Source organism: Nerophis ophidion, linkage group LG08 (genome assembly GCF_033978795.1).
Source record: "Nerophis ophidion isolate RoL-2023_Sa linkage group LG08, RoL_Noph_v1.0, whole genome shotgun sequence".
In the NCBI taxonomy this organism is placed as follows: domain Eukaryota; kingdom Metazoa; phylum Chordata; class Actinopteri; order Syngnathiformes; family Syngnathidae; genus Nerophis; species Nerophis ophidion.
The window spans coordinates 48,536,351-48,555,086 of record NC_084618.1 but is presented as its reverse complement, the minus strand read 5'-3'; the positions used below and the strand labels follow the sequence as shown (position 1 = coordinate 48,555,086).

Here is an 18,736-nt window from a genome sequence, read left to right as displayed (position 1 = left end):
AGTTGTGTTAGTTTACATTGGCTTTCCATTAGTGCCAGAAATGTAATGCGATGTCCAGTTACTGTGTGAGAAGGGAAGGTTTAACGCGCTCCCCCATTTATTTTTCAATGCAGGTGCCTTGCGTTTTCATACTAGAATAATAATGATGACCTGTCGGCCCAGTCAGCTGGTATATACCAATGTGCAGCCCTGCCTGTTTGCTCCTTTGAGATCAGATTTTCTAGTCAACGAGGTTAGTTCCTGAATCTTCCTGGGCCTAATCTTGATTGGTTAGAGGAGGATGGGTGGGAGAGGCGATCTGTTGGCGAGGATCTACACGCACACAGAGCTGAACTGAAACTATAGGCAGGGTAAAAGGAAAAGGAAAAAGAAAAAGGAAGGACTTCTTTCCTTCCCAGCCTGTGAAGTCCACTTGCACAGTGGAAGTGAATTATGGATATGCACTTCTATTTTTCTAGTTTCGATGAGTTGTTTGATTGCAACTTGAAGACCAATAGAATCTCATGGGTCGTTGGAAGACGGTTAATATTTTAGGTTAATATTTTGGTGCATATGTCATACAATAAATCCTGTTGCAACTTCATGCAAGTGGTGCAGCATCAGACAATTGCGTCTGATGTGGTCAGGAGAGCCATGCTGACATTCCGAGGACATGAATGACAGGTCCGATGACATTGGAGAGCGGAAAATTATTCGTCATGAAAACATTTTAAATGTAACTACGCAACGCTATGCCATCCCTGCTGTCGATCCTGCACAGGAGGACCTGGGTAACAGCAAGAGGAAGGCTTCTCTTCTTCCTTTTAATAATCTCAAACCATCAAGTAAGTGAAAATCTAACAATTATTTGTCAATATAAATGCGATAGAACAGACAGATATCTCCCAAAATGTTATGTCTATGAATTCACACTCAGCCTTTAAACAAGAAGGAAAACGTCAAAGGAAAGACTGAAAAAAATGCTCATTCAGTACTTGAGGATAAGTACAGCTACAGTGAATTGAAAAGTTGCCTATTGGCTGTGATTCATATTAGACCTCTTAATGACACAGAGTGTGGATGAGCCGTGAGTAGCCATAAAGAGACTGAAACTTTGCAATGCACTGTTTCATTGAAATGGGTTAGAATTATTATTATCATTGACGGAGGATTTACTATAGACGATGTGGATCACTTTTCTCAATAATAATGTCAAAAACCTGTGATGTTACGTACATGTTCTATTGGGCGTTCATGGTATAGAGCAGAGGTCTCCAACCTTTTTTGCACCACGAACTGGTTTAATGTAGGCATTATTTTCAGGGACTGGCTTTCCACTTGTGACAGATAAATACAGCAAAAATAAGTGCATGAAAAAATACAACTCACAAGAACGCTGAATTAGTGGGAGCCATGGGCTTGTTTCTTTGCAATGAGATGCAGATGGAAATCAGCCTTCGGCTACAATCTGTCACCATTATATTTCATATGTTCGTTAATGTGAATTGTATCATGTCACAAAGCTCTAACAAATACAACAAATGGCAGCTTACTATGAGGAGTTTTATTGTACATCTATAAACAAGCTTATTGGTGTATCTAGTGGGACAGGTGAATGTTAAGCCGGAGAAAATGCAGTCGTTTATAAATTATTTAATGTTTCTCAGCGGCCCGGTAGCAAATGCGTCACGGACCGGTGGTTGTGGATCACTGGTATAGAGTATGTATTCATCCTTCTGAAAAAGCTTAATTGAACATGTTTTGTGCCTAGTCCCACAAATTTACTTTGAATTGAATGAAACAATATATATTCATTTACATCAATTAAAACCCGTAATTACAATTTTAAGGCTGATTTGTTGAGTTTTTCATGTTGTTTGGATGTATTTAAGTGTTTTGAAGTTGAATTATAATATCTGGCCCACCTTAAAGCATTGGAACTTTAAATGGGTTTGAAATAAACTTCAATGGGCAAAAATAAGATATGTGTGAAATAGCTACCATTGTTAGGAAGTCATATTCTGGGATAGTCACATGATAACACTCCATAAGTCAATTAGGGCTTAGTGAGTTAAATTTAAGGACCATTTTTGAACATTTAAAATGTTCTTATAGGTTACAGTGGTGGAGCTTCAGCTGTATGTTGTGGTTTCCACAGAGTTGTTTTTCCACAATAAATGGCGTTCAATACTGACATCTAGTGGTTATTGTTCAGATTTCAACATCTACTTAGGCGTGGAGGCGAGTATTCAAAAATGTTTACACTATTTTTCTGTAAAATATAAATTGATTTAGTAGTTAAAAAAAGGAAATTGAGTAAGCATCGTTTTTAAGTAAATAATAGCTTATTACTATAAAGTAAGTATTGTATTGTTAACTAAAAAACTTAAGTTTAAAATCTTCAAAACCTTTAAGAATATCAGGCTGCCACAACATTACAATGGCGACGGTTGTGGTGTCAATATGTAAACAACTTTGTGTAAAATTGTACACACAACATATCGTACCGATGTACAGCCAAGACTTGTTATACAGTAAAGTTATGCTTTTGCAAATTTTTTTTAAGAAATCCATTTGAAATGAAAATGTCTCAACGGTATTAATTTATCTTTGAAAACATCCTGCAAACAAAAGTTTTGGGTCATATTGTTATTGCACCTACTTTTTCAGCCCTGGTAAACCCAACTCGGGTGAGTCAATATAAATAAACGACTCCAAGTGAAAGCACAAACACACATGTATAAACCCAAAACCAGTGAAGTTGGCACGTTGTGTAAATGATTAAAAAAACAAAAACAGAATACAATTATTTGCAATTCCTTTTCAACTTATACTCATTTGAATGGACTGCAAAGACAATATATTTAATGATCGAACTGAGAAACACATTTTTTTTTTGTGCAAACTTAGAATTTAAGTTAACACTCAGTAAACGTTTGGGAACGGAGGAAACCAATTTGCTAAGCTTTTCAGGCAAGGCAACTTTATTTAGATAGCACATTTACAACATTTTTTAAATTGAACCAAAGTGCTTTACAGGTTAAAAAGTATAGAGCAAAAAACAAAACAAAAACAAACAAAGAACATAAACAATGAATGAGCTAAACAAGAGTGCAAAAGAGATACGCCGCAAAAGGGGTCGAATAAAAAGTAAAAATATGCAAAATAATAATTGAGAAAAAAAACTAAAGCGAAGGGGGTTGGGAGGGGACTAGAAATGGTGGCCTAGTGGGCAGACTCAGGTCAAAGGCCAGCGAGAAGAGGTAGGTCTTAAGAAGGGTTTTGAAGAACCCCAGGCTCTGGGCTGACCTAATGTGGAGGGGAAGGCTGTTCAAGAGCTTAGAGGCGGAAACAGAAAAAGCTCTGTCCCCTCTGGATCTGGGGACCGCCAGCAGCAGTTGGTCAGCTGACCTTAGGGCTCTAGACGAGGTATGATGTTGCAGAAGTTCGGTCAGGTATTGTGGGGCCAATGGTGGAATTATTTCCCATTCTTGCTTGGTGTACAGCTTAAGTTGTTCAACAGTCCGGGGTCTCCGTTGTGGTATTTTACGCTTCATAATGCGCCACACATTTTCAATGGGGGACAGGTCTGGACTACAGGCTGGCTAGTCTAGTACACGCACTGTTTTACTACAAAGCCACGCTGTTGTAACACGTGCAGAATGTGGCGTGGCATTGTCTTGCTGAAATAAGCAGGGGCGTCCATGAAAACAACGTTTTGATGGCAACATATGTTGCGCCAAAACCTGTGTGTACCTTTCAGCATTAATGGTCTTATGGTTTGCAAGAGAGTGACGGCAAACGGACACTAGGTGGCAGTAGTGTACAAAGATGTATTATATATATATATATATATATATATATATATATATATATATATATATATATATATATATATATATATATATATATATATATATGTATATATATATATAATACTACTAATAATAATAATAATAATAATAAACAATACTAATAAGCTATAGAATGGTGTGTGTCAAAAATCCAAGAGCGTGTACAGTATGGTGTAAGACTATGTGAAGTATTTAATTGGAGCGTTTTACCATAAGTGTTGGAGACGCTGTGCTGTCAGACAAGGGCAAGGGAGGCCGGATTGTTCAGGGGAGGAAACGGGGTCGATAGGCAGGAGCGAGTCGTCGTAGTCCGGGGGCGAGCGAGGAGTCGGGAAACGAGGGAGGCAGTCCAGATCCAGGGCAACGGAAGGGAAACACTCCGGAAAACACAGGAGAACAAACAAGGATGTCAGAACACGAGGGAAAAGGCGCAGAGAGAGCATAAGCCGTACGGTATCTGATTAGAGAACTAAGTTCCCGCGCTGATCCTTGGGTCCACTGGTCCTTTATTGAGCATGCCCTCATCAGTACCAAGTGAGCAGATGCTAAATAGCGCAGTCTGTTTAGCAAAGGATATGCGTGAGCGGGGGTATGTCCGGGTGCGTTGTCAGCGGGTTTTCTGGGTGGAACCGCAGCGAAGGAAGACGCAGACTGCGCGTGTGCCATAACAAATGGTGCTTTCACAGATATGAAAATTACCCATGCTTTGGGCACTAATGCACCCCCATACCATCACAGATGCTGGCTTTTGAACTTAGCGTCGATAACAGTCTAGATTGATTGCTTCCCTTTTGGTCCAGATGACACGATGTCGAATATTTCCAAAAACAATTTGAAATGTGGACTTGCCAGACCACAGAACACTTTTCCACTTTGCATCAGTCCATCTTAGATGATCTCGGGACCAGAGAAGCTGGCGGCGTTTCTGGATATTGTTGATAAATGGCTTTCACTTTGCATAGTAGAGCTTCAACTTGCACTTACAGATCTAGCGTCAAACTGTACTTAGTGACAGTTATTTTCGGAAGTGTTCCTGAGCCCATGAGGTGATATCTTTTAGAGATTGATGTCGGTTTTTGATACAGTGCCGTCTGGGGGATCGAAGGTCACGGTCATTCAATGTTGGTTTCCGGCCATGCCGCTTACGTGGAGTGATTTTTCTCCAGGTTTCTCTGAACCTTTAGATGATAATATGGACCGTAGATTATCAATCAATCAATCAATGTTTACTTATATAGCCCTAAATCACTAGTGTCTCAAAGGGCTGCACAAACCACTACGACATCCTCGGTAGGCCCACATAAGGGCAAGGAAAACTCACACCCAGTGGGACATCGGTGACAATAATGACCCAGTGGGACGTCGGTGACAATGATGACTATGAGAACCTTGGAGAGGAGGTAAGCAATGGATGTCGAGCGGGTCTAACATGATACTGTGAAAGTTCAATCCATAATGGATCCAACATAGTCGCGAGAGTCCAGTCCAAAGCGGATCCAACACAGCAGCGAGAGTCCCGTTCACAGCAGATTAGATTAGATAGTATTTTATTTATTCCTTCAGGAGGTTCTTTCAGGAAAATTAAAATGTTCAGCAAAATCTCATTCAAGATCAGACAAACAATACAGATGTTGAAATCTCTAAATTTCTTGCAATTGCCCTTTGAGAAACCTTGTTCCAAAACTGTTTGACTATTTGGGGTGTACCTCGCCCCATCCTTTCTTGTGGAAGACTGAGCATTTTTTGGGAAGCTGTTTTTATACCCAAACATAGCACCCATCTGTTCCCAATTAGCCTGCACACCTGTGGGATGTTCCAAATAAGTGTTTGATGAGCATTCCTCAACTCTATCAGTATTTATTGCCAACTTCTTTATCACGTGTTGCTGGCATCAAATTCTAAAGTTAATGATTATTTGCAGTTTATTATCAGTTTGAACATCAAATATGTTGTCTTTTTAGCATATTCAACTGAATATGGGTTGAAAATGATTTGCAAATCATTGTATTCCGTTTACATTTACATCCAACACAATTTCCCAACTCATATGGAAACGGGGTTTGTATAATACATGTTGTGTCTATAAAGTATATTTGAAGAACATGTTTCAATAATTTTTTTTTGTTCTCTTCTTCTGACTCCACATGGAAGATAACATGCTCAGTGCTTGAAAATCTTATCGCGAAGCGTACAGACTACTGGGAGGCCTGCAATAGAACCCTCACATCAAGTACACTCCCCAAAACTGGTGAGCTTGTCACTTAAACCTAATATACTTTGGCATTCTATGTTCAGATTAATTTAATCGTAAAAGTATCTAACAGAAAACAATGTAAATAGAAACATATTTAGTTCCGCACATGTCATGTTTCTAAGTAACAATCTGTGTCGTCAAGTATAAACAAAGGTTTGTATGTAATAATTATTATTGTGTAACAAGAATTAAACACACTACAACAAAGGTGTAATGTGATACACATACACGATACCGCACGCATAGGCGCCGATCCCGTATGTGCTTTGGGGCCCCAGCACTCACGGACAATGCCGAGCACTCACGTGGGATTGATGGCAAATTTCTATCTTTACTATGATTTTTGATTAATCAATCTGGTTGTTGTTAATTTGGTGGCGACGTTGGGCTGTTGTACATAATCAATAAGTCATAAAACATATAGTCTATAATAACAAAGCTGAAACAAGATTTCATTGTGCCCGATAATGAACTAATGACGCATTCATCTTGACTTTGAAAAACCGCACACAACTGAATGAAATGCATACTTAGTCAACAGCCATACATGCACCACTAAGGGTGGCAGTATGGACAATACCAACACTGTCATAAACATGTGCCATGTAGTAAAACCACACTAAACAACAACAACAAACACATTAATGGAAGAATATTTAAACCGCAACATAACATAAACACTGCAGAACAAATTCCCAGAATTCCCTTATGCACCAACTCTTCTGGGACGCTAAAATATAAACAAACGCCATTGGTGGATCCACACTAACATCCACTGTAATGATACCACATACAATAGCATATCTAGTCGATACTACTAAGATTACATCAATATTTTTTAACATCACAAAATCTTCTTTTTTTTTTTTTTATATATATATATTTTTTTATATTATTTTTATAAACTCAGGAAATATGTCCCTGGACACATGAGGACTTTGAATATGACCAATGTATGGCCCAGTAACTACTTGGTATCGGATTGATACCCAAATTTGTGGTATCATCCAAATCTAATGTAAAGTATCAAACAAGAGAGGAATAAGTAATTATTACATTTAAACAGAAGTGTAAATAGAACATGTTAAAACAAAAAAGAACCAGATATTAACAGTTAATGAACATGTAGATTAATAATTAATTTTCTACCACTTGTCCTTAATAATGTTGACAAAATGATAAATGACACAATATGTTACTGCATATGTCAGCAGACCAATTAGGAACCTTTGTTTGTTTACTTATTATGAAAAGACAAGTTGTCCTCTATGTTCACTCTTTTATTTAAGGACTAAATTGGAATAAGAAATATATGTTCAATGTACCCTAAGATTTTTTTGTTTAAATAAAGCCAATAATTAAATTTTTTGTGGTGCTCTTTATTTGGAAAATTATCGGAAAGCTTTTGGTATCGTACCGGTACCAAAATATTGATATCGGGACAACACTAATACACACACAACGAGCACCCATTGCTAGAAATGGCGCCTATGACCGTACGTACACAATTGTATGTTATAGTATTTGTCTCTGTTCCAGAGTCCCATTTTTATAGTCTTTGGCATCAAGGGTTGGAATTGGGAGTTAAATCACCAAAAAGTATTCCCAGGCGTTTCCTCCGCTGCTGCTCACTGCTCCCCTCACCTCTCAGGGGGTGATCAAGGGTGATGGGTCAAATGCAGAGAATAATTTCGCCACACCTAGTGTGTGTGTGACAATCATTGGTACTCTAACTTTAACCTATCAAGTGTAAAAATCACTAAACCACAGTAAAATATACACAGAAGTCTGACAAAAATATGGGGATAGTGAAGTTTCACTGCTTTGAAACTTGAGTCAAAACTTTAAAACACGAAACACGCACACCCAAATTTTTAAAATGTGCCGAAATAATCTGCTCAACGGCTGTTTTCACTGCACTTGTGCATATTTAGAGACGTATTTTCCCAAAAAGCTGAATTTCAGATTGTATAACCCTCAGAGTATTCGATTAGAAACATCCCACAATATAAACTGCAAGAGCAAATTAATGTATTTATTGCTGCTAATAAACAATATTGATGCCTTTCAGGAATCTACTGCAGGGGAACTTTTGACACTTTTGTGTGTTGGCCACATTCACGTCCTGGGAATGTGTCGGTTCCCTGCCCTCCTTACTTACCATGGATCAGCAAGGGTAATGTGAATGTAAATAAACAAATATACATAATCATAATTGCAGCTCTCTCATGTGAAAGCACTGCTAAATGTGCCCCTAAGGCTGCCAGCAACCTTTCTGAAGGGCATTTATTATTAGATATGTCTATCATAGGACGACTGATGCTCTTGCTTGGTCACAGGATCAGGAGAACTCAACAGTACTGTGAATTCAACTAAATGTTCAATTAAACAGTCATGTTTTAAATGTCAGTTTTTTTGCCAGAGGCAGTGTCTCCTCTGTTAACCTCATTGAATTATGCACGCTTACTTTTATGCAGCCGTGGGCTAGTGTTTTTTTTCTTTTGAATGAATTTAATCTTAACCCTAACCCTAACCCTGCTACTGTATCCCCAGGGCTGCCACACAATGTGCTCCAACGAGTACATTTGTACTCTTGTTGACTCAGCATGATTTGAACAAGTGATTAACGCCAACATGGACATGTTTTATCATCAATGCCATTGTTTCTCCAGTTATTAATGACTGTAAACACAACAGCAAATAGTACACAAAGCCTTTGCTACAATTTGTCGTGCACGAGCACATACAAATGCACAGTACATACTGTATGTGATCATTTTCTCAGCAGTCATTTAAAATCCAATCCAATCCACTTTATTTATATAGCACATTTAAACAACAATAACGTTTCCAAAGTGCTGCACAGCCATGTTAAAAACAATATTAAAAAAACAATATTATGCTCCACCAATGACTGAATACAAACAAAAAATAAATAAATATAAAACCAATATAAACAAACAACAATACAAAAACAAATATGATTAAAAACTATTTTAAAGGGTAAAATCAATTAAAACAGTAAAATAGAAATCAAAGTGTATAAAAAACACAGAGGACAACAGAGGACAGAGGACCACACAACTCACGTAGTGTTAAAAGCCAAAGAATAAAAGTGGGTCTTAAGACGAGACTTAAAACACTCCACTGTGGAAGCAGTTTGAACATGGAGGGGCAGAGTGTTCCCGAGCTTAGGGCCGACCACAGAAAAAGGCCCTGTCTCCCCCGGTCTTAAGTCTGGTCTTGGGCACCACGAGCTGGAACTGGCTCTCGGACCTCAGAGCGCGCGCAGGAATGTAAATTTGGATGAGGTCCGAGATATATTGAGGTGCCAGTCCATGTAAAGATTTAAAAACAAACAGCAATGTTTTAAAATAAATTCTAAGATGAACAGGGAGCCAGTGCAAACTCTGAAGAATTGGGGTTATATGCTGGCGTTGCCTGGCCCCTGTTAAAAGTCGTGCTGCCGCGTTCTGGACTAACTGCAACCGGGAGAGAGCTTTTTGGCTACTGCCAGCATAAAGTGCATTGCAGTAGTCAAGGCGACTTGAAATAAAAGCATGCGCGACTTGTTCAAAAAGGTTAAAAGATAAAAACGGTTTAACCTTTACTAAAAGACGAAGGTGATAAAAACACGGTTTTAAAACGCCATTGACTTGTTTGTCTAGTTTAAAATCGTTGTCTATAGTGCGACAGTAACAGACATATGCATTAATATATAGCTTAATTAAGGTTTTCAAGCGGCGCCTACAACTTTAAATTGTATGTGGTTTTAGTTTGATATTTTGCCTTGAGCCCTGCGATGAGTTGGCGACTTGTCCAGGTAGTACCCCACCTTCCGCCTGATTGTAGCTGAGATAGGCACCAGCGCCCTCCGCGACCCCAAAAGGAATAAGCGGTAGAAAATGGATGGATGGATGGATTTTGCCTTGATTGAGTGTATTTTTTGATAATACAGCATTTACGGTTGTCTTGCAGAGTGTAACTCATGGTTATATTTAATGGTCGGCGTAGCATTGCTACAGCAACAAAACTAATAATGATGTATGACAGGGGTGTCAAACGTACGGCCTGAGGGCCGGATCAGGCCCACGAACAAGTTTTATCCGGCCCGCAGGGTGAGTTTGCTAAGTATAAGAATGAGCCAAAATTTTTGAATGAAAACATCTGCTGTTCTAAATGTGTCCACTAGATGTCGCTATAGCAATTATTTGAATCTTTGTAGATTATGCTACATCTGTAAAAAAAAATGAACCACGTTAACGCACCAGTCGAGAAAAATGAGCAAACTACATTAACGACATCCTGTAATTTGATTTTGATATTTCATTATCTTGATAGATTGAAAATGAACATCATTGAGTTGACTGATGAACATTATCACATAATTTATTCTGAAAATATAATTAACGACAAATAACCATACAACACTATTAATCGCAACATGTAAGTGTAAAAAAAAAAAAACAACAACAACATTATGATTTGTACATTTTCAGAAAGTGCTTCTTCTATGTTTAAACAAAGAAAACAATCTGAAGTTGTCTTTATTTTTAAGTTATTGTGCCGTAATTTTACCAGTCCGGCCAATTTGGGAGTAGATTCTTCTCCATGTGGCCCCCGATCTAAAATGAGTTTGACACCCCTGATGTAATACATTTGAACACCATTGTAAAGGATATGAATACACAACAATGTCACGACAGCACATGTTGGTGTGACTCCAAGATGCGGAAACAAAAGGCAGTCGTGCAGGTCAAAGAAATAAAAATCAAAAAACTGGATACACAAAAGGCTAGTGCAAGGCACATATCGGCAGCAGAGTAACTCATGCAAACTGAAAAAAAGGACATAATCCAGCGCTGGCCAAGAGCAACAGGTGAACCTAAAAAGACTTGATTAGAAAAAAAAAAAAAGGTGTACTGGCAGAAAACTAAACAAAGTGAAAGTGCAGCAAAACAAGGAGTAGTAGTAGAAGGAAGGAAGTAGAACCAACTAAGAGCACCAGGATAGGTAATGATACAGAACACAGGACAATAACTAACAAAGTCCAAAGTGTCATGTGGGATAGTGACAAAAAGCATTTACTACCAGACAGGTTCTGGGTAGGTTCTCATTTTGAATGTCTCCCAACTGACTCACTAACGGGACAAATTGTGTCTGCAAATCTCACTAAGCTGCAGACAATTCCAGGAGAGTGCACAGGGAATGCTTGCAAGACGGAAGATGGCGACAGAAGCAGAATTCCTCCGAGCTCTGGAGGGATGACTCTGAATGTCAGGGGGAGCATTACTTCAAAGATAAGGTGAGGAAGATGAAATGACTGAAAGGGAATTTTTGCAAAAGTCAACTATTGGATCAGTCCTCACACGACAGTGCTAGAGAACATTCATCATCAGACAATTTTTATAATTATCATCAGATCTTTAAACTTTGAAGATCATACTTTTGTATATTGGCTATAATTCTACCAATGCCGAATGACAGTGGGTTGATAAATGCACTAAAAGAGTATCAATAGCTCTTGGCTTTACGGACCACAACTTAATTTGCAATAAGGAGAAAGACCAAGCTCTCCAAAGCTCCTAGTGTGACTATACATAAAAGGTCTTATAAATATTTTAATGAAGTAAAATGTATAGATGATGTGAAACATGTTAACTGGGAAACTATGTGTCTTGAGGAGGATCCTGAAGCTGCTTTGAGCACATTTATGAAGTTATCTTTTACAATTGCAGATAAGCATGCTCCTGTCAGGAAAACAACTGTCAAAGCAAATGGCGCCCCTTGGTTAGGGAATGAGCTCAAAGCACTTATGAAGCAACGCAACCAAGCTAAAAAGTTGGCGGACTCTTCTGGTCTACTTTCTGATGTGATGATCTATCGTAAATTAAGAAATCGTGTAACTAAAATAAATAGAGGTAATAAAAAATTATATTATCAGACAAAGATCTATGACTTTAGACATGATGGAAAACAATTATGGAAAATTTTAAATCTAATAATGGGAAGATCCGCATCATGTAAAACAAATTTGTACATGTAGGTTGATGGAGCTTACCTGACTAAGCCAATGGAAATTGCCACATATTTTAATAATTACTTCACAAACAAGGTGGAAAATCTGAGAGTGAATATGACGCCTTCTGATGGCGCCTCCTCATGCACATTAATTGTAAATCATATTATGAAGGGTAAAAACTGCAGGTTTGATTTTGTACCAGTTAGTAGTTCTGTTGTTGAGAAATTGTTGTCATCACTGCCATTTGATAAAGCTGCTGGGACGGACATGCTAGATGGCAAATTCTTAAGGATTGCGTCTTGCCATGTATCAACTCCGATTTGTCATATATTTAATACATCATTAAGATATGGAGTCTGTCCTGGGTTTTGGAAGGAGGCCAAAGTCATGCCTCTACCCAAGGACAAAAATAAAGATTTAACCGGTAAAAACAGTAGACCAATAAGCATACTTCCTGTTCTCAGTAAATTGATGGAAAAAGTTGTTTTCAAACAGATTCAAGATTACTTTGCCTACAACAAACTGATGTCGTGTTCCCAGCATGCTTATAGACAAGGTCACTCAACATCTACTGCTTTAGCTTAGCTGACTGACGACTGGCTGTCACAAACGGATGTCAAGAAGATGGTTGGTACTGTCCTGATTGACTTTAGTGCTGCATTCGATGTCGTAGATCACAACATAATGATCTCCAAACTGAGAAAATATGGTTTTAATAGTATGTCACGTTCTTGGATGTTGAGCTATCAATCAGGAAGATCACAGAGTGTGTTTTAATGGTAGCCTATCTGAACGCAAGTACAATTACTGCGGCGTGCCTCAAGGAAGCTGCTTAGGTCCTTTACTTTTTATTATTTTTACTCATGATCTTCCCTGTGTTATAACAAACACCAATATGGTTGTGTATGCAGATGGCACAACTCTATACCGCACTGCCTCTACCTTAAATGACCTAGAAAATAACTTCAATCAGGACCTGGAGAGTGTCACGCTGGGTAAATGATAGTAAACTTGTTGTGAATATTGACAAAAGAAAAAACATTCTTTTTGGATCCAGGCATATGCTTGTTGAAGATCCTCAGCTTTACATTTCAATGTTAGATATACCTATTGAGCAGGTCAAAAAAGCAAAACTGCTTGGTGTGCTATTAGACAATCAACTGTCATGGTCCAATCATATCGATAGTATTTTAATGAGAATGGGAAGAGGTTTAGCCATGGTCAGAAAGTGCTCAACCTTCTTGACATCCTCAACAATGGGTCAAGTTATACAGTCCTTGGTTTTCTGTCATCTTCATTACTGTCCTATAATATGGTCCGCTACAACTAAGTCTGACCTGAACAAACTTCAACTTGTTCAGAGCCGAGCGGCTAGACTGTTACTTAAATGTTCATTGCGCACTGATATTTCATTTATGCATTCACGCCTGTCCTGGTTGTCTGTTGAACAAAAGATGCAGTGCAGTCTCCTTATGTTCTTTAGAACTGTCGTTTTAGATCAATCACCAGATTACTTTTACAAACAGTTTTTAATGTCAACTAACACACATACTTATGACACTAGGAATGCCAGCAATGGCTATTTGTCACTTCCTGATCCCAGGACCAATCTCCTTAAACATACAGTCATGTATAGATGTATATCATTCTGGAATATATTGTCATCTCACATTCATCTCTCACAAAGTAAATTGTCATTCAAGACAGCTTTGAAGATACACCTATTGCAGCTGCCCACTTGATGTGAAATTTTAATACTGGTTTTAACTACCTTTTTTATCTCATGTTGTATTTTTCCATTGTATGTTTGGTAATGCATGTAGTCTTTGTATTTTAATTTTGTATGCTCTTATATGGACCCCAGGAAGACTAGCAGTCGCCTTGGCGTCAGCTAATGGGGATCCTTTCAATAAACAATAAACAATAATCAATAAACAGGGGGCGGGATAGCTCGGTTGGTAGAGTGGCTGTGCCAGCAACATGAGGGTTCCAGGTTCGATCCCTGCTTCTGCCGTCCTAGTCACTGCCGTTGTGTCCTTGAGCAAGACAATTTACCGACCTGCTCCGAGTGCCACCCACACTGGTTTAAAAATGTAACTTAGAAATTGGGTTTCCCAATGTAAAAGTGATTTGAGTCATGAGAGAAAAGCGCTATATATAAATAATTAACTTCACTTCACAAGAGACCTCTCTTCTATCTCAAATCAACGTCCCCCTTTTGAAGTTTAATTGGTGATGGCACCCCGCCAAAACAGTAACAAAACAACATGTAAACTGTCTTTAAAAAACAAAAACAACTTGTAGATGAGAAATATTTCACACAAAAAATACAATGGAATGTAATACAAACAACTACGGTATTTTTATGAAGTAATGTAATAACATTGTATAGTATTTACCATGGAGAGTGTACTTCCAGCTGCTTCTCCGTCAAATACATCTGTAGCTTTTACAAATTTTCATGAATAAATGTCACCTTTTACATTTGATTTGACCATTTTTGTATGGCATTAGACACATTCTGCTTCAGTATGGTGTAGACTTGCAGTGATACGCTAATGGCGGGGATGATTGTAACTCATATTTTTGCTTGTAACTTAAAGCATAACAATTTGCGGAGACACAGGTCTCATCTCAAGACCCTTTTATGTGGGGGTAATCTAAATTTCAATACTATGTATTATATTGTTTGGGGTCAAAAGTCATACCTTATTTTTGTAAACACTTACCACCCACTGTCCACAAAAATATTTTATTTCAAATGCAAGATAACATTACATGTGTTGACTAGTGAGGTTCATTCAATCTATTTTCTTGTTCTACATGTGCTTGTCTAGGAAGAACAAATGCTTCGGCAGACAGCCCTTCGGCTTATCTCTGTCATTGGCTATTCACTGTCACTTTCTTCCCTCATGGTGGCAACGCTCCTCATGGCCATGTTGAGGTCAGTAGCACTGAGCAGAAGTCATGGTGCCTTCAGTACTTCTTAAACCAGCGACTTTGTGTAAAGGTTGATGTAAAATTCACTAATGTACGGAGCCCCCAAAGCAGGGGTAGGCAACCCAAAATGTTGAAAGAGCCATATTGGACCAAAAATACAAAAACAAACGCGTCTGGAGCCGCAAAAAAATAAAAGCCAAATTACATACAGATAGTGTGTCATGAGATATAAATTTAATTATGAGGACTTAAAGGAAACTAAATGAGCTCAAATATACCTACAAATGAGGCATAATGATGCAATATGTACATACAGTAAGCCTAAATAGCTTGTTAGCATTGATTAGCTTGCAGTCATGCAGTGACCAAATATGTCTGATTAGCACTCCACAAAAGTCAATAACATGAACAAAACTCACCTTTGTGCATTCATGCACAACGTTAAAAGTTTGGTGAACAAAATGAGACGGAAAATGAAGTGGCATAAAACACGTCTTAGAAAGTCGGAGAAAGTTATACATGTAAACAAACTACAGTGAGTTCAAGGACCGCCAAAATTAGTAGTACAAAACGGCGCTCACCAAATACTCCAATCAATGAAGCATGTTTAATATAAACAGTGTGATTTATAACAATTGGAATAGTTTGTGTTTGTCCTCCTCTAGAAACCATATTTAAACTAAAAATATGTTTTTTTTTCCCGTCATGTTTTTCCATTTTCATATATTTTTGAAAAAGCTCCACAGAGCCACTAGGGCGGCGCTAAAGAGCTGCATGCGACTCTAGAGCCGCGGGTTGCCGACCCTCGCCCTAAACAGACATGTAGGGGAATTTTTTTTTGCGAGATCTCCCAAAAGGTTTTTTTCCTATTTCAGTGAACCGGAAGTAAAACAGACACAGCAATGGTGAACTGGAAGTGAAACAAACACAGCAATGGAGGAGCAGGAGCATCCGGGAGCCTACCCATCATCTGTGCGCTGTTGTGGGACCATAGTACGATTTGATGATGTCTTTATACAAACCCTGTTTCCATATGAGTTGGGAAATTGTGTTGGATGTAAATATAAACGGAATACAATGATTTGCAAATCCTTTTCAACCCATATTCAATTTAATGCACCACAAAGACAAGATATTTGATGTTCAAACTCATAAACTTTATTTTTTTTTTTGCAAATAATAATTAACTTAGAATTTCATGGCTGCAACACGTGCCAAAGTAGTTGGGAAAGGGCATTTTCACCACTGTGTTACATCACCTTTTCTTTTAATAACACCCAATAAATGTTTGGGAACTGAGGAAACTAATTGTTGAAGCTTTGAAAGTGGAATTATTTTCCAGTCTTGTTTTATGTAGAGCTTCAGTCGTTCAACAGTCCGGGGTTTCAGCTGTCGTATTTTACGCTTCTTAATGCGCCACACATTTTCGAAGGGAGATAGGTCTGGACTGCAGGCAGGCCAGGATAGTACCCGGACTCTTTTACTACGAGCACACGCGGTTGTAACACGTGCCATGGCATTGTCTTGCTGAAATCAGCAGGGGCGTCCATGATAACGTTGCTTGGATGACAACATATGTTGCTCCAAAACCTGTATGGACCTTTCAGCATTAATGGTGCCTTCACAGATGTGTAAGTTAGCCATGCCTTGGGCACTAATACACCCCCATACCATCATGGATGCTGGCTTTTGAACTTTGCGCCTATAACAATCCGAATGGTTATTTTCCTCTTTGTTCTGGAGGACACCACGTCCTTTGTTTCCAAATATAATTTGAAATGTGGACTGTCAGACCACAGAACACTTTTCCACTTTGCATCAGTCCATCTTAGATGAGCTCGGGCCTAGCGAAGCCGGCGGCGTTTCAGGGTGTTGTTGATAAATGGGTTTGGCTTTGCATAGTAGAGTTTTAACTTGCACTTACAGATGTAGCGACCAACTGTAGTTGCTGACAGTGGTTTTATGAAGTGTTCCGGAGCCCATGTGGCGATATCCTATACACCCTGATACCCTGATGTGGGTTTTTGATGCAGTACCACCTGAGGGATCAAAGGTCCGTAATATCACCGCTTACGTGCAGTGATTTCTCCAGATTCTCTGATCCTTTTGATGATTTTACGGACCGTAGATGGTAAGATCTCTAAATTCCTTGCAAAATCTTGTTGAGAAATGCTGTTCTAAAAATGTTTGACAATTTGTTTACAAAGTGGTGACCCTCGCTCCATCCTTGTTTGTGAATTACTGAGCATTTCATGGAAGCTGCTTTTATACCCCATCATGGCACCCAACTTTTCCCAATTAGCCTGCACACCTGTGGGATGTTCCATATAAGTATTTGATGAGCATTCCTCAACTTTATCAGTATTTATTTCCACCTTTCCCAACTTCTTTGTCACGTGTTGCTGGCATCAAATTCGAAAGTTAATAATTATTTGCAAAAAAAAATGTTTATCAGTTTGAACATTACATACGTTGTCTTTGTAGCATATTCAACTGAATACGGGTTGAAAATTATTTACAAATCATTGTATTCCGTTTATATTTACATCTAACACAATTTGCCAACTCATATGGAAACGGGGTTTGTATGTTAGACCAAAACTCAAATAGAAATCAATAAAGTTCTCTGGACTCTCACTATTATATTACATCCACTATGGACTGGACTCTCACGATATTATGACGTCCATTGCACTGGTCGCCCCCCCCATCTGCAGTCCTCTCCAAGGTTTCTCATTGTCCCATTGGGTTGGGTTTTTCCTTGCCATGATGTGGGATCTGGTCGTTGTGGCTTGTGCCACCCTTTGAGACACTCGTGATTTAGGGCTATAAAAGTAAACATTGATTGATTGATTGATGATGATGGGTAGGCTCCTACATCACTTTGTCTGTTTTACTTCTGGTCCACCATCGCTGTGCCTGTTTTACTTCCGGTTCACTGACATAGGAAAAAAAAAAATTGTGAGATCTCGCAAAATCTTTTTTTCCCTCAATGTCCCTTTAGGGGCTTCGTACCAATAGAACCATCTTGTGATTTCTCTGAGAAACTCTCAAAAAAAAATTGTGAACATGCTCAGTTGGCATGTGCCAGTGTAGTGATTTACGTGTTCTGCACGCAGGATAGGACAAGACAATTTCCAGTAGGTAGACTGCCTTTTAGATGTGAAATTAATTAGCATGGAGACAAACAGAGCATATCTACAGTATGCATTGTTTTACACTGTTGATCCAGACTGGAGCCTATTCCAGCTGACTTATACAAAATTACTAGCCCCCTTCTCAAATCAAATCAAATTGTAATTTTTGCCCAATGAAATGTTGCGTTTTGTGTGGTGTTCACCCCCTAAATGCAGGGACGAATCCAGGTGACAGCTCGATTAACCTACTTTAAAAAAGTAATTAATTATAGTTACTCGATACTTGACCAAAAAAGCAATTTAATTACTAACATAATTACTTTTTAATACATGTAATTTATACATTACCAAAAAAAAACTTTTAATATAAGCCTTATGCTGTTGAGAAATGTTTTATATAAGGGTACATTGTGGGGCTTGTTGCCTAGTGACGTTCAACGTGATCAAGGGTTTAAACTGAGCTGGGTTTTTTAGCTTTAGCAGCGCACTCTGACGCCAGCTCTTTTGAATACTTTCCAAGGATTATGTTACCTCTCCTTAATAAAGAGAT

The 18,736-nt window shown here is 38.5% G+C and overlaps 1 protein-coding gene across 3 annotated transcripts in view; it reads left to right on the top strand.

The window, feature by feature from the left end:
• Window positions 1–260: 260 nt before the first annotated feature.
• LOC133557869 (glucagon-like peptide 2 receptor) overlaps window positions 261–18,736 on the top strand; it is a 30,637-nt gene continuing 12,161 nt past the window's right edge. The window contains exons 1-5 of one of the 3 annotated variants that reach the window (XM_061908752.1): window positions 261–824; window positions 5,985–6,081; window positions 8,159–8,263; window positions 11,271–11,392; window positions 14,947–15,053. In XM_061908752.1, coding sequence (XP_061764736.1) covers window positions 732–824; window positions 5,985–6,081; window positions 8,159–8,263; window positions 11,271–11,392; window positions 14,947–15,053 — 524 coding nt within the window. In that variant the 5' untranslated portion in view covers window positions 261–731. Of the gene's footprint in view, window positions 825–5,984; window positions 6,082–8,158; window positions 8,264–11,264; window positions 11,393–14,946; window positions 15,054–18,736 lie in introns of all 3 variants that reach the window. The other 2 variants (XM_061908751.1, XM_061908753.1) reach the window with 2 other exon arrangements.